Genomic DNA, 17,347 nt, shown 5'->3' with positions numbered 1-17,347 from the left:
CAGAGAGACAGTTGTGAGGAAGTTTATGCTGATTCAGAAAGTCATTACTCCTAAGTGTGTGAAGGAGTTCTCACTCAAGATGGGGTTTAAAAAAAAAAAAAAAAAAAAAAAAAAAAAAAAAGCAGTAGAATTAGCAGCTGTCTTTGTAAGAGCTTGACCTGTTTTCATCCTTGGATTTTTGGAGAAACTTTTATGTCTAGGTGACACTTGCAGAGAGAACTGATAGACAGATATCCAAAGTGTAACCTGTAGGTTTCTGTATGAAAGGACTTTTGGTAGCAGTCATGTTACTTTCAATTTTATTTTGAGATTTGCTGGTGAATTAATATTAATTGGCTGATAGTTATTTAGAACTTTACAAATACATGTATTTTTTTCATTTTGGATGTTTGGCTTGAGTCTTACATAAGGTATTGGTATTGTCTAGTGGCAATTCCCTGGCCATCTGTGACTGGTGCCGTTCAGTGGAACAGGGTGGGGAGCCTTTGCTGCCAACGTCAGCAGTGAACTCAGTGGCTGCAGGGAACAATTTAGAACACCAAGGTCAAGTGCCTGATGTGTTCACAGTAGGAATCCTCCACGTTCTTCAAAATATTATGAAGTCCATTTCAGATGGGTGAAATTATGTTGATTTCCATAACAGTTGTCTAATGTTATTTTTTTGTAATACTTGGAGCCATGGACATTATTTTCACGGTATTCAAAATGTGTAATTGTTTACATCTGCTAACTTCAGTAGGATTTTTCTAAGTTGCAGAATGTGAGGATAGCTTTGTTGAAATGTGAGGGGACCAAACTATTGCTTTCCAATCACAAAACTTGTATCATTTTAACCCCCTTGAGATTTATCTGTCCTTGTTTGACTGCAGGGCTTTTGCCTAGCTGTGAAATATTGCAGACTTTCAAGTTGCAGGATAGGGGGAGTGTGTTAGTGACCCCAGAGAGGTTTTTATGAGCATGAGGATAAAGGAAGAGATCAAGAAAGTAAGTTTCTTTGCTTTAAGTAGCTGTATGTACTGTCTTCTGTGAAGGTTAGGGTGGCAGAACTGTCAAGCCTACCTGAAAATATGGTCAAAACTTGTTACTTGTTATGTTGTGGAGAGAATATCAGTTTTTGATCAGAACTAAACTACAAGCAAGAAACTTCATCATTGTTTACAATGGTGAAACATTGAGAAATTTTGGCTTATTTTTCAAAATATTTATGTGCAAGCTAAAGACCAGGTCATTTTAAATTTTTTGAAGAGACTTCCTGAAGACATGTTCCAAGTATTTAAATGGAGAACTATCTTCTTTGCAAAAATCAAAGTTCTTATAACACTTTATTTGCAAAGTCACTCTGATTTCAGTCTTACTTTGCGGCAATTGTATCCTACTCTGATAGCTATTTGACACATGGCTCTTGAAGGGATCTGGACCACATTGTCATTTGAAAGTTATTATATAGCTATATTTTTCAGTTTAAATATATTTTCATGTTTACTCATTTTTAAAGGTTTTAAGTAATATTTAAATGATGTCTTGAATGGTCATTATGATCTGCGAATAGAAAGTCTTAAACTATGGAGAACCTGTGGTTATCAGTCCTTGTGTGTAAAAGCATAAAATTTACCCACACTTAATTAACCGTTGTGGCTGTGGGTTTTTGTTTCTATTTTTTAAGCAATGGTATGTAGGAGTATTAAAAGCTTCACTTTGCCTAATAAGAAGCTATTGTTAGTTCCCCGGTGCTATGTTGCTAATGTGCTGGCTCTATAGTAAGGAAGTTACTGTAGGTCTGTAAACAATGTCTGTAGGTTACCCCATTCGTTCTTGACCTGGGAAAGACCTAAAAGCTGTCTGGTGGTGTTGGGCATACACTCACACTTAGCTTTGCTTAATTCCAGAGTGGTTCTGGAAGGTTTCCGAAGGAAGAGCTGTTGTGCTTGAGCTTTCCTGGATGAAAAGAGTGGGGGAAAAAAACTCTTTGTATCTGTTTGATGCTTTTGTTACATGGTGTGTATGTATCACAAAGTAATTTGGACTGGACTGGAAGGGACCTCTGGAGGTTGTCTGGTTTCTGTGTGTGTGTGCATACATTTCATACACATACACGTGGCATGCCTTTGTGTATATATGCTGTGTGTAAATACATATATACACAAACCTTTTCCTTTGTTTTGCTTTTCAGAACTGCAAACGTTCATCTTCTTTCTTTTTTTTTTTTTTTTTCATTCTTGGCATGATTTTTATCATCTCATTGTTCAGAGCCACTGAACATTTATGGAAACCCACACTTGGAGTGGAACAGCTATTTTAATTTCAAAAGCCAGAGGTTTTTGGGGGAAAAGAAAATAAAAGAACAAACTACTATACATAGGGTGTGGTGGTGGTGGTGCTTGTTTTTTTTAGTTAAATAAATAGTTGTCAGTTGGCTGCCTCCAGGGACCATGCCTACAGTAGATCTTTTTACTTCTTTACTGAACTCCAAACCAGACTGCTTTGCCACAACCAAATTAATATACTTTTCTCATTGAAGCAGTGACTTGTATTCATAACATCCCTTTTCACCTGGGAAAAAGTGATTCATTTGCCTGTGAGTCTGTACACTACTTTTCAGGGATATTGTGATAATATTCACTCCTCTTATAAATGCTTGTAAGAATCTCACACAACCTAACAGCAGAGCAGTAGAATACAATAACTTTTGGGGAATAGTAAGACCATGTGAAAATATTACAAAACAAAGAGCACAAGCATCAAGATTTAAGTTGAAAGAATGTAGCTGATCTATTTGCAATCTGGACAGTGCTAATACAGTTCTGAAAAAAGTGCAGTTTGAAAAGGAAGGGAGGTAGCTCTTCTTATTTCAAATTATATAAAGATGATCCACTAGGAAGCCTCTTAATCAAGATCCAATTTGCACAACTGAAAACTGCACAGAACGGTTCTGCTCTGTGCTGGCTGTTCTGCTTTTCCATCTGTAATGCAACTGAATTTTCCCTGCAGTTGAAGTGTGAAACTTGTATCTTGGTGTGTAAGAAAAATTTTGGAAAGATGTGAATTGGAATAAATTTCCGTTGAGTCTGCATAGTGATTTTGGAAAGTATTCCTTAAAATAATTTCATATAAGGAATAGGGTGATTATGCTGTGTATTGGATTAACGTCCATGTTTAAACAAACAAAATGGAGAGTCAATTTCATGTTTGCAGTGTTTCCTTATGATTAAAATTGATTACACCTCTCTTAGCAAAGTCACAGTTTTATGCAACAGAAACTTAATAGGATCAACCTTGCAATAAGATTTGCTCAAAAATTTTTAATGACAGTTTTATTGATCTGTCATTTCTGTGGTGTCTGCTCTCCCTTCTTGGCAGACACGCGCTACAGGAAAGGTGGCTTATCTGCAGATACACGTCCTGAGGAAGTTAGGGTGTATTGGTTAATGGATTAATATTGCTCTAGAAAAAGCTTTCAGAGGACCTTGTCATAGCTGGCATGGCTTTGAACAACAACCTTACCTTGGAAGCAGTCATATCATTGGAGTCTGCTCCCATCTGCCAAATCTCAGGGGAGAGGGAGAGATTGTAAAGTATAAATCTTCAAAATGTAATCTTTACCCTGTCACTTTGCCTGGAGGAATGTGTCTGGGATAATCAGCCTGATTCTGGTGCATCAGCCTGTACTCCAGTTGAGTTTTCTCATTATCTTGAATTTTTTGTACATTATCTTTTGTTCAAACTAGGATGTGACTGACTGGATCTCTATTTGAGATCTCTGCTCGCTTTCACTCAATTCTGTGGTTAAAAGGGTAGTGAAAGCAACACACTTATTCATTATATCTAACAGATATGTATAATAAATGTGTCTGATAAGCACTTCCTAAGTGGAATAAGGCATATGAAGAAGCAAGAAAATGAACAGTAACTGTGACTGGCTTTCAGTAGATTTAACTAAGTAGCTGCAGGGGTGTCTTTTTTCAAACTTAATGTTATCTCATATGAAAGTGTTAGTTTCCATAAGGAAAAAGGAACTCAAGCCTGGCCATGTGACAGATCCTGCATAGCCAGAAAATGGTCTGCAGATGCTATTGTAGCTATCCATCATGTCCATAAAGCACATCAGTCATTTAATTGTGATTTTAATAACTTAATTTCAGTTGTATGGGGTTTTCTTGTTTGTTTACTTTTTTTTTTTTTTCTTTTTGTTTGCTGCGTGGGGAATACCCAAGACATTAGGATAAAAGAAGGTTATTTGACATTAAAATACAGTTTTGGAGCTGTCTTCTCAGTAAGATCAAATATATCCAGGCCCTTTCCTTCCTATGTCTACTCATTTGTTGTAGGTTAATTTTTTTTCAATTAGTTTTGGTGTTTATTTTTCTGCTAACCAGGCTGTTCACACTCTCTGAGGAAGAGTGCATCATTGGCTCTTGCCAGTGTGTATTCAAAATACTATTCAAAGTGCATTCAAATTACTATCAAAGGTACAGAACAAGCTTAGTACTCTCTCAGAGGCAGCAGTTTGCTTTCACTCGTAGCTGGCATAAACTTTCAAATGGCAGTATGACCTTATTGGTAGATGTTTCTGTATTCCACTACTGTTTTATAATAAGCTCTACATTATGAAGTTTCAAGTTCAGTTGTCTTTGAGACGTTATTCTTCTTGGACTAGATATATAGATATAGGCCCTTTTTAAAATATCTATATAGATATATAGATAAAGGCCCTTTTTAAAAATGGCCTTTCAGAAATATTGAACTGAAAATGTTTTTAATGTAGTACACAATGCAATATATATTTTTAAGCTCTGCATAGCACATTTCTTCTTTATATATATGTGCGTGTGTGTGTATGTGTGTGTGCGTGCCTGTCAGTATTTGCACAATAGAAAATTGTTACCTCTGTATTTTGGAGTTATATCGTAGTACATTAGCAGCAAAGTAAAAACAGTAGGGGGACAGAATACTAGATAAGTACTCTATAGTAAGGACAGCGTCTTCTGGTATGAGTACTTTTAAGTGGCTGATAGTCTTACTATTGAAAATCTAGTCCCATCTTCCTTTTTTATCAAAATACATTAAAGCTATGTCTTCAGAATTTTAAAGAAATGAAAACGTGAGTCTTCAGAAAGGATATAAAGGAGCAGTAGCCTTAGAGATGAATTTAGAAAGGGCTTTTCTGTATGTAGGCACTCAGGTAGTAGAAAGCTGGAAAAGAGGTGGAGAGATGCAAATTGATGGTATGTGAAGTGGCAGAATCACTAGTGGAAAGTGGTGACAGGAGGAGATAAAGTCAGAAAGGGGGAGAGAGGGAGTGAGGGAGGGAGAGAGAGAGAGAGAGTACTGAAGAGGCTCCTGAAGGGAATTCTGAGATGTGTATTGTGAAATACCATATCACAGCATTAACGTTTAAGCTGATACTATATACATATATGTAATTGCTCATCAGTTATGATAAAATCCCTAGCCTTTCTGACATGTATTCTCTGCCTTTCTATTACGTCTGATCAGCTCAGTAGCCATGAATGTTTTGCTGACTTACTTTAGGAATGAATGAAATCACTATGAACTTGGTCTGTGCTGTTGCTTTTCCTGTATGACAGACCACTTGCTTATTAGCTGCTTATGTAGAGAGGAGGGTTAATAGGTGAAATCAGCTTTTGGTCTTGAAGCTAATAAATTAAAACTGGGCATGAAATGTTGTAAATGAAAAGGGTTTTCCTTGACATTTGAATGATGGTGGCATAGGAGGACTAGAAGATGCCAAATGCCTTTTTCTGTGAAGATATGTGTATAGTACCCATTCATCCCATTACCTTTTGTGAAGGTGTGGTGAAGAGGGTGGAATATTGACTCAGTTTTCTTTTCTACTTACTGCTGTGTCTCTATAGCAAATCAATTACTTTGATTTTTTTGATTTTTTATTTCCCCTCTTTTAGTTTAAGACCATTCTCCCTTGTCCTATCATTATCTACCCAAGTAAAGAGTCCTTCTCCATCTTTTTTGTAAGACCTCTTTAAGTACTGAAAGACTGCAATGACGTCTCCCCGGAGCCTTCTCTTATTCAGGCTGAACAGCCCCAGCTCTCTCAGCCTTTCTTCATTGGAGAGATGCTCCAGCCCTCTGATCATCTTTGTGGCTCTCCTCTGGACCTGCTCTAACAGGTCCACATCTTTCTTGCGCTGGGGGCCCTAGACCTGGAGACGGCACTCCAAGTTGGGCCTCATGAGGGCAGAACAGAGGTGGACAACGACCTCCTTCAACCTGCTAGTCACACCTCTGTTGATGCAGCCCAGGATGCAGTTGTCCTTCTGGGCTGCAAGCGAACACTGCTGGCTTGTGTTGAGCCTTTCATCCACCAGAACCCCCAAGCCTGCAGGGCTGCTCTCAGTGAGTTCCTTTCCCAGTCTGTACTCGTGTCTGGGGTTGCTCTGATCCAGGTGTAGCACCTGGACTTGGATTTGCTCAATCTCATTCGGTTCACGTGGGCCCACTTCTCAAGCTTGTCTAGGAGCCTTTGGATGTCATCCCTTCCTTCTGTTGTATTGAGTTCACCACTGCTTGGTGTCATAAACACCATGTTGTCCATCACATCTGAAATGAGATAAAACGTCTTCAGATGCCTATAGTATAATATGCATTCCAGAATTATTTTTTTCTACTTTTGTCATTTTTGTTCACTTTTTACTTTCTTTTCACTAGTTTGATTAGGAAGTAAGCGTGCAAAGTATACAAAGTCATAGGACAGAAAAGGAGATCAGGTGGCAAATACATTTCAATGGAAGTGCTGCATCTGTATATCTAGTAACTAGAGCTTCATTTTTGCATTTTTGTGGCAGTGTTTCCTCCAGCAGCTTCTTCTCACGCAGCTCCAGCTGGGTTTCATATATTCAGTGTCCTGACCTTTGTAGACATTAACCATGACTGATGAAGAAGTGATTCACATAAAGGTAGATCTGAATGCAAACATGCTCATTACCTGTGAAGTGATAGTTGATTACAGATCTATAAAGTCAGCAATTATTATTACAAGAACTACAGCATTTCCCATTAGCCAACATTTAGCAGGTCAGAAGTTGCCAACAGGCTTTGGTATCTGAAAATGAAAACTGTGCTTGTTAGTGACAAAGCATTGTCTTGCAGTATCGTAGACAATACAAGCTGATAACTTGATGTTCACTTTTAAATGAAGACGACTTTATTAATAAGTAAATGTAACAAAGAACAGCATTACCACTTCTTGAACAATTTAATTCAAGATTTCATGAGCCACACTTTAGTTTTCCTTTGTTAACTGTGCAATAACTTATATTTTACTATGTTATGAATTTCAGATATATTCTTTAGGAAATATGGAAAAGGTCTGCATTTAAATATAAGTATTGGCATCTACCAGTAAAGGCAAAAATGATATAATATGAAAGCTAGACTTAGACAATTCAAAATTTTACTCTTTACTTACTCTTGTCGATGACTGAAAACCTTGTATAGAGCTTTTTTACTGAAATAAGTGTTTCTATTGGCTAAATGGCTTTGAAGATGATTTTTTTTTTTAATAGAATTAGCTTTATAACTGTTTCTTTTAATTCAGTGCTGACTTGTAGGTGAAAGTTGAACAATGTTAAATGGGGTGAGGGTGAACAATAGCCAACAATTAACAGTAAACTGTTACTTTGCTGATTACCTGGGGGGGGGGGAAGCGAAAACGTTTTAATCTGTAAAGGTGAAAAACTCACATGAGATAAAGCCATGCATTAATACTGTTCCATAAGTTATCTCCTGCTACTGTAGTAGTTCTCATTTGCTCACTGAGGACTATGAAATTCCCTTAAGTTACTGAGGAAATACTGCATGAGAGCCTTGGCCATGTTACATTTCCTAGCTGCAGGACCATCTGATGTGCTATGGCAGCATACATCACTTCACACATCTCCAAATCCATGTTTTCTGAAAGTCTGAATTATTTCTATTAATAGGTTTCTAAGTAGGTATGAGAAGCTGCTTTGCAGATGCTGCTTCCTTCCTTGCCTCATCCTCGTTTAGAAATCAAACAGAAAAACACCTTTTGAGGGAGAGAAGTTTGAGCTGTCTGGTATAGTGTGGTGGTTTTGGCTATAGCAGGGTCTCAGCAAAAGTATTAATGGTTCTTTTTAATGGTTGTTTTTTTTTTTTTTTTTTTTTTTTTTTTTCCTTCTTCCTTGAAGGCTACCGCATTGAACTAATATTAAAATCCAGAGACATTGAAATTGTTAGTTTTGTATATGAGAATCTGAGCTCAAAGAAGATAGATTGGGGTGGTTTTCAATGTGTGGTGAAGATATTAACGCAAGCACCCTCACATTTCTGGGGTGTGTGACCAGCAGAGTTGCAGGTGACCCTGAGGTTGTGTGAATGCTGTGGGCTTTTTCTGTGCTTTTTGTGATTTTTGTTTCGTGATAGCATCAAGGCAGAATGTTACTACACCTAATTCTTTTATAACTTCACTTGTTCTTGTCCTTGATTTTTTATTAGCATTAATATAAGAGTATCTGATTTTGTGGCAGATGCTAGAAATGCAGTATGATTGCTGATTTTTATTTTTATTTATTTTGGTTCTGCCTGACAGAATTTGTAAAATAGGAGATGAGGGTTTCAAGATACACCAGAGAAGAGTATAGAGAGGCAAGTTGAACATCAACAGCCTACATCAACAAATGAACATTTCATTTGTTGCAGTGATTTTAGCACCTTTTTGTTTATTGCTGTAGTATAAACAATGAAACAGTAATTTCAAAGGTAGAATACTGTAATAGGCTTGCACTTTAGCTTTTTTCTTATGTGGTGTTTTTCTTGTTGTTGTTGTTTTGTTTTTAAAGGTGGCCTTAATTATTCTGTGTAGTAATAAGCAAAAGTGTGAGCCTAAAACTTTCTCTGTGAATTAGTTGATAAGACCTATATGAAGCTACTCTTCTGGAAATGGGCAATAAGCAGCCATCCATCTGCAATAACTATGCAAACTCGAACACGCAACAAGCATTAGAATATTCTGTGAGTGTGTGTGTTCAGAGAAGTATCAATGTTTCCCTTTCATAGGTGCAGCTTTGAATTAGTCATGGATATTGCAGGACATTTCCAAAGGTGTGTTTTTGTCCAACAGCATGTAACAACTAATTTGAAATCGTTACAGTCCATCATGGTAATGGCTACTTAGGGACTCTTAAATTCAGGGGTTATTCACATGCCGTATGCATCCCTGAGACGTAAGTGTATTGGAAATCCTTGAGGGAAAAATTGAGAAGGAAGCTGCATGGATAGCCCAGGATGCAACACAGACTGCCTGCTTCAGTGAGGCACCTTGCTGTCTTGGATAGGCTGTGGTTCCTTCTCACTCTCCAGTGAAAGGAAAGAAGATATCTTCTGGTCAGTTAGCTCATGGGATTGATATTATCCCTGTTTCTTCTAAATTAGGTTGTATCTGGGGCGGGGGAGCTACAGTGGAAGAATCGAAACCTAACGAGGAAAACACCATATGACGCGGTCACTTTCAGGCACGTAGACAGCCAGAAAAGAGGTGATGGGGTCAGGTTTTTGGTTTGGTTTGCTCTTTTAAAATCGGGGTATCTTTTTGGAATAGCTGTTGGTGCTCTGTTTATATTTGAAGGAGGAAGTCCATGGTTGATTTCTTGTGTATTTTCCTTCCCCTCTCTTACGTGCACACCGAAGGAAATGACTTGCAGCAGTTGACTGCAGAAGGTACACCCAGACATCTCAGGAATGCATAGTATGAGCCCCCTCCAAACATAGCCCAAGCCTCTCTCCTTGCTCATTGGCACCATCTCTGCTGCCTGCAGCTCAGCCCTTCCTTGAGCACAGACATTAGTAACCATAAGTTTTGTGATTATACATTAGTAATGAAGAGGAAGCATTAGTTGTGTTATGACCTGAGGTGAGGCTTTGAATTGGTCTGTAGAAGGCAAAAGGTTTCATTTGTAGTGGAAGAAAGCCCTTTTCATGGGATTGGATAAGGTCTGTAGTTGTCTGAATGTGCTGCTTGGACTTCTGAGCATTGTCACCAAATATTTGTGCATCAGAAAACTACTTGATATTTTGGATTTGTACTTTTAATTGTTGTTACAAATTTGGTTACTTTTTGCTAACTGTCTAAAAATGTAGTGAGATCTGCCAGTCTTCTCTGACTTCAGTCACTCTGAAATTCTTACTGGTAATGTTAGGAATTTATTAACGCAACTGGTGAGTGGTTTTGTCTTCAGAGTAAGAAATGAAATAAGCTGGTAGATATGTGTAGAGAACATTATATGTGTCTCAGTGTTTGCAGTTTACTGTTTTGTCCCATGTATTGTGAAATTCATAATCTATAATGGTGATTTCAGTCTTTTTCAATGTTGTGTATGCAGTCACAGCATAGAGATACCTAAGTTTAAATTCTCCTGTTGGATTGTAAATGTATTTTTGACAGTAGAAGGGGCAAATGAAATACTTTTTACTATTCCAAGTGTGTTCTAAGTATATCTGTTTGTGTTTTGATATAAATTGTTGTGCTTGTATGCTAGCAGTATGGATTTACAGATATCTTGACTGTACTGGTAGTAGAATCTGGTAGCTGCTGAGAGAGTCCATTTGTAGAGGAGTGGCATAGCACCTTATTGCTATGCCAAGCCTCAGTTTAATGACCAGAGTGTTAGTAAGACTAAGTCCAAAGATGGATTCAGTATGTAGAGTAGGTCCTTATTCCTTTTCTCATAACTTTTGGAATCAGTGAGGTGTTGACAATATTTTTAAATGTATAATGCCTAGAATATAGTTAAGATACTGTTATTAAATCTAGTTTCTACTACTCAGCAAAACTGCTGGTCAGAAGATTGAGACAAATGTTTCACTGAACTGCAGAAGCCAATATAGACCTTATATTTAAGAAGTGTGGCCCAGTTGTGCTGGAATGGCAGCACCACTCAAAGGATTTTTATGACCCATGCTAGAAAAGATGGTATGCACTAGCAATTAGGAGGGCAGTTTTTATGAGTAGCAATTTAGAGGCGTGAACCACTGTGATCAGTTTTTTGCAGAGAAGCTGTTTGCTAAGCTAATATATTCTAACTAAATATGCAGTAATGAACTATATCTGAATAGTTGAAGCTCAAGTTAGGAGTGCTGGACCTTGTGTTTCTGTTGGGTGATGCTGTTCTTGCATATATTCATCTCTGCAATTTGCAAATAGCTGTAATGAGGAGCATAACCATTTTGAAAAAACAATAAACTCTCTTTGGGGAAAAAGGGTATTGCAAAATTTGGATAGTGTTGTGATACTGGTTGTTTGTTTTGTTTTTCACAAGAGTTCAGTGAAGGTTCAGGATGCTCTGATTTTGTGAACCTGAACTATGAGGTAAAGTCTGTGATGGAAGGTTGGCACTGGATTGTCTCCAGGATGATGAACTCAGTGCTTATTGCTTTCTCATCCCGTACTTTTATGGGGTCTCCCCTCCTTTAGCACTTCTCCTCTCTATTCCAGGTCGTTAGTGATGGGAGTAAGGGTGTGTTGGCAAAGGATGGAGGACAATGATCCACTTGTGCTTCTTTGCTGCCCCGGGCTGTAGGAAGGCAACTGAGTGTAAAGGAACTACAGAAGTAGTGTCAAAGTGTCTGCACAGCAAAATACAGAGCAAGGCACAAAGCTACTACTGTAAAGTCCACTAAATTACTGTTGTATGCCTGTATTATATTTGTGTGTGTATGCGTACGTACATGCAATTCACTGAAAATTTCTGAAGTGTAGTTGACGTTAGAGATTTCCAAATAAAAGTAGACATTATGAATGACTTTGAACGTGTAAAACTGCCAACTACTGCACTAGAAATTAATAAAAGAAGGAATACTTGTCAGGATTTAATTGTTCTTTTTTTTTTTCTTCTGTATTGGGATTTTTTTCCTTTGCTTGCCATACATGCACAAAGCACACCATTAAATGGCAAGGGGGGAGCTGGGGGGGAAAAGAGTTAAACAATGAGTCCACAGGACTTTTGGAGATGTCCATATGCCAAGTCTGACAGATGAAAGGATGGGAGAGCAGTGGCCATGAGTGGCATTTGAAAGCGTGCAGGGATCTATAAGCTAATGTAAATAGAAAGATTTATGTTACAAGGAAAAGATGTCATGCTGGTATATGTAAGAAATTCTCTTACATACATGTCCAGTCTACATGTGGTATGGATTTGTTAATGTCTTGGTCAGAGGCATGTGTTTCTAGTACAAAGTCTGGTTATTAGCTGTGAAAGTCTGTGATACAGTCTCTGATATCAGATAAAAACAATAGCAGATGATGTCATCTGTGTACAGGTTGTCTTTTTATTTTCTGTGAAAATTTTGGTGGCATTGAAAGAAAAACTTGTGAGAACTTTCTGTGAAGCCAAAAGTACAAATAATTTACTCTTCCCCCACTCTTTTCTTTTTCTAGGATCTCGTCTCCGCCAGGAGGACTTTCCACCTCGGATTGTTGAGCATCCTTCAGATGTGATAGTTTCTAAAGGAGAACCAACGACCTTGAACTGTAAAGCTGAAGGACGGCCAACTCCCACTATTGAATGGTACAAAGATGGAGAGCGAGTGGAAACTGACAAAGATGATCCTCGCTCTCATCGTATGCTGCTGCCTAGCGGATCTTTATTTTTCTTACGAATTGTGCATGGACGCAGGAGTAAACCCGATGAAGGAAGTTATGTTTGTGTAGCAAGGAACTATCTTGGAGAAGCTGTGAGTCGCAATGCATCTCTGGAAGTGGCATGTGAGTAAAGTTTTGTATGATTAGCACTGTATAAGTCTTTTAAAGTTGCTTTCACGCTCTTATCCAGCACTCACGTATGTTCAGCAGTTTGGGAGATGAATGCAGGTAAGTGTGGCATTTTGTCGTTAGCTATAGCTCTTAGTCAAGGCATTTATATGTGCATTTATTCAGTAGCAGTGACCATACAGAATGTGATTTATACTGAAGTAGGATTCTAACCAGTGTATAATCATGATTGGCACAAGCATGGACAAAGGCTAATCTTCCTCTAAAGAATAATCTAATTTCTAAATTATGACTAAAGTTGGTTATACTGAAACTAATGTGGAAAAATACCTATCATTTAATATAAGGTGCACTGTCTGTTTCTCTTTATTTAGTCATCTGTTACCTCAACAGAAACAGACAGCTTCTTGGCGACTCATGTTCTGTACTGCTGGAAACCTCAATGCATGCTCCTTTATCATAAACTTGATACAGGCATCATTCATTATGTGAATGGCAAGTGAAATTGTTGGCCATTTCTCATATCATCCAGAGCAGTCTTACTCTCTATTGATTGTCTTAAAGGAGAAGTCATCACTGCTCTTACAGAGACCACCCAGTATGCATGATATGCTTGCAGTAGAGTTACCAGAGGCAGTCATTATAGCAGACAACCTCATCGTACATGAAATACAATGTTTTGTATGTTGATTTTTGCTGCTTGGTCATGTTGGGGGAAAAAAAAAAAAAACTTTTTTTTTTTTTAATTTAGAGTATCAACTAAGAGTAGCTCTGTTTCTTCACATAAATGTGTGTTTTAGTAGAATTATAAATTTTGTCCTCTTGCTGGAATTCAATTTCCCCCCCACAGTTCTTTATTTGATATTAGTTTCAGCAAAATGTGTGTGACTGAAGTAGGGCTTCAGCACAAACTTGCATCACCTATTTGGTAAAGAGTGGATTTAAGTATTCACAAGAAGGCATAGTAGTTTAAATAATGAAAAGGCAGAAAAGAAAACAAAAATATTCCTAATGCAGTCTGCAGACTCTCGTAGCTATTGCTATGTAATCTTCAATATTTTCAATAGGTTTCAATATTTTCATAAATTACAGAAAATGCTATTCTTGAATTATTTAGATGTTGGTATAGGCCACATAGAACAGACTTGTTCACTGTATTTCACCTGTCGTAACCAAGAGTCAGAATTGTTTCAAACGAAAAATGAAAACAGGTTTGTTGTTCATTCAAGTCACTAATAAATGCACATGTGCTGATATAAGCTTCAGAACGTTACTCAGCTTTGGTAGTTATTTAGGACTTGAGAAGACGACTGATTTGTTGAAAGCTGGGTGAGTATGACTATATAGGAAGGTTGAAAGCTGGGTGAGTATGACTATATATAAACTTGAACCGAATAATTCTGTGTTTGTATGTGTGGTTTAAGCTGTCTATAGAGAAATCCTATGTGAAAAAGACAAACATTTTGAAATCTTGATGGCAATCCTGTGGAGATTCAGACTTCTCATTTTGAAGTTCAGAAGGTTGTTCTAGGTATGCTTTGAGTTATCAAATTAAAGTGATTGGTTATTTTAAAATTCAGAGGTGCTCTATATTCTGTCAATTTTTACTGCTCCCTTCTTCAGTGGCCTCTGTATGACTCTTGTTACAATATCCGTAGTCTTTGGAGTTACTTTTTTAACCACTGTAGCTGGTGGCAGGTCATGCATGAACTGCATGTGAGACAGTAGAAGACTTCAAAATAGCAAAATCAGATTTCATTGTCAGACGCATTTTAGAGAAGGGTCATAGAACATGCAACCTGAGATCTGAAACCACAGCCAAAGTTTCTGCAATAGCAACGTGCACCTGACACCAGATTATTTTACTGTTTTCATAGCTTTGAAATGTAACTGACTGAAATTTTCCAATTAAACGGTTTAGCAGTCTAAAGCTGGCATTCCATTTCTACTTAAATTTAATGGTGCTTTGTCTTTCCTTGAGCCATACCGTGGCTGTGCTTAAAGGAAGGTATTTTCAAAGGGAAAAAAAAATTGTGATAAATGTCTTTATTACTTGTTTAATTTTGGAGATTCTGCTGTTTTATCCTCGCTGGTTGTGAAAGCACATGGCAATGCTAGTCATATATCAAAAGAATCCTGTGGAGGATGATAGCAAAACTGCCCAGTTTTCTTTGGGTTTGAGACGTTTTTTGTTTGACTTCTGGCTATAAATCAAGTTTTCAAGTGACTTTCAGGGATCAGCTATTTCAAGGCTCTTAACTGTTTTTCTAATGCTAGCATTTCAGGACTGAAGAAGGTGGGCAGGCCCTGCAACAGTCCAGTTGCAGACTAGGAAAATGAGTTGTTTCTGACAGCCTGCTGTCAGCGGGGCGTCCTCCTTCACCTGTATCCCGCTGCCGCTTAAGGAGGTTGAGCTGCCTGGGTACCACGGCCCTGCCTGAGGGAACCAAGACAGCCCCACGCTATCAGGGCTTCCTTGTGCTGTCTCTAATGGTGTTGAAAACTGCTCTTTTCACAACGAGCTACACTGTTTTCATCACCAGAAAAAGGAGGTTATCCTTTGCTGACAACAGGGTTTTGGATTATTAGCTGACTGTAGGTGGCCTCAAATTGTGCCATTAGAGACAAACCGCTGCTTTTTGTGGGTCTAAAATGCTTGAGTCTGCTGTTTTCCTGAAAGAATCAGTAATTGTTTTACTTTGCTTATTAAATTGTCAGTCCCCAACAATGCTCACTTGGAACTTTTGAATGATTTATGAAGAAATATATATATATTTTTTTGTATCTGTTAAGTGTGGTCATGCTTGTGTATTCAAGTGATACAGAGATGTTAATTGTGGTTCATTCTTTTCTCTTTCCTTTTTTCCCGTCCATGGGCATCTGGCACTGAGACTGAAAATCTTCTGATGTATCTGTATTATTATTTTATTTTTATTTTTTTTGGCATAAAGACATAAGAAAAAAACTGAAGTGAAATTCAGTTGGTGCATGAAGTGATTCAGAGCGCCGAATGTGGCCCATCTTGAATACAATCACTTTCCCCCTTATTTCTGGAGTGTTTTTTTGCAAGTCGATGAAGTCCCTAAGCTCTTTCTGATCTAGGAGCAGTTAACAACTTTCCCAAGCAAGATGAGTTTAGATGCCAGCCCACCTAAAGCAATTAAGTCTGCTTTTAGATCCGTGCCTACTCAGAGCATGTGCGTACAATCAAGAGCAAATATTTGGTTGTGCTGATATACTCAGAAAAACAGAACCATGGAGTCACAGAATATAATTCTCAGAAAACAAAGTCTCAAAGTCAGTGGAACAGTGAGGAACTTTGGCTTGAGAAGTTACTTAAACAACATCCTTAACATGTACGACATGATTTAAGAACCTTGTCTTTAATTTTAGGAGTATCCATTCCAGAGGGATAACTAGGAAGGAATAGGTGTTTGTATTTGAAGGCACAGTTTAGGATTGATATGATATATTCCATTTCATTCTTGTAATGCATTAATCCATGATGTGCTTTCTGTGGGTCACTTCTCTTTTTCCCTTTGAGGAAGCTCCTACAATAAGAAAAAAAAATAATGCTAGCAACAAAACCATTCCTCCACTGTGTCTGTGGCAAATTCTGGTATATTTGTATATTCTATGGTTAAATCTTTTAAAAATAAAGTTTCTAGTCCTAAAACTATTTTTAAAATTGTATTCAAAAGAATAAAACATTTCTTCTGATTTTAGTGTATTAAAATGTTGCAGTTTCTTAAGTGAATATGAACAGGGATTGGCATTATTAGAAATATCTTAATGATGAAATTGTCTTGAGAGGGTTTTAGAAGAGGGTAGGTTTGAATTAATCTTATGAAATTATACATTTTATAAAACTGTTTTAATTTTTGAAAGCCATTCTTTTAGACTTATAGTTTTAAAATAAAAGCAGTTTTTCACAGTGTAAGAATTGACAATTGAAACTATGTGGTTGAGTTTTCCATTGGGAATATCAGGAGATGTATTTGCAATAGCTACCCTAGATAGGATTTCAGTTGCAAGCACTGGGGTGCCACATGTAAGCAACAGAAAGAGCACGAGGGGTCCTTGCACTGACTCAGGCAGCCTCTGATCCAGCCTGAGTCAGCAGCAGCCCCCAGAGAGAGCAGCTGTAGCCCCAGGTGTTAAATATGTGACAGCAGCTTGATCTATCGACCGCTGTAAGAGCGGGCTTTGGCCTAAATGAAAATTCATGAAAAATTGATGAAGTCCCCAGATTATTTTTTCCCCCTTTTCCTTTTTCAGTGCTGTGCCAGTGCAGCGAGGAGAGATTAAATGAGGTGTTGAACGCTTTAGTGGCAAGGAGGTTGTGGTTCAAAGGTCGTGGGTCAAGGGATGGAAAAAAGACCAATTTTCTACCTTACTTTCTTTTAAAAGAAAACAAGGCTTTTCAGATTAGCCGGGATTTACTTCCATTTTAATATAAGAATAAAGCTCAGGAATATTCACAAATAAGATTCCTTTCTGTGTGGCTTGGCAAAGGGTAGGAGTGAGTGGGTTGGTGCTAATAGAAAACAGTAGAAGACTCAGATTCATAATTCAATTGGAGAA

General features: G+C 37.8%; 1 protein-coding gene across 10 annotated transcripts in view; it reads left to right on the top strand.

The window, feature by feature from the left end:
• ROBO2 (roundabout guidance receptor 2) overlaps positions 1–17,347 on the top strand; it is a 1,102,980-nt gene that overhangs the window by 676,416 nt on the left and 409,217 nt on the right. For all 10 annotated transcript variants that reach the window (XM_032182831.1, XM_032182822.1, XM_032182879.1 and 7 more), the window contains one exon: positions 12,431–12,757. In XM_032182831.1, the coding sequence (XP_032038722.1) occupies positions 12,431–12,757 (327 nt within the window). The remainder of the gene's footprint in view (positions 1–12,430; positions 12,758–17,347) is intronic.

Source organism: Aythya fuligula, chromosome 1 (assembly GCF_009819795.1).
Source record: "Aythya fuligula isolate bAytFul2 chromosome 1, bAytFul2.pri, whole genome shotgun sequence".
Classification (NCBI taxonomy): Eukaryota; Metazoa; Chordata; class Aves; order Anseriformes; family Anatidae; genus Aythya; species Aythya fuligula.
The sequence above is the reverse complement of the archived record's forward strand: the minus strand, read 5'-3'. Positions and strand labels throughout refer to the sequence as shown.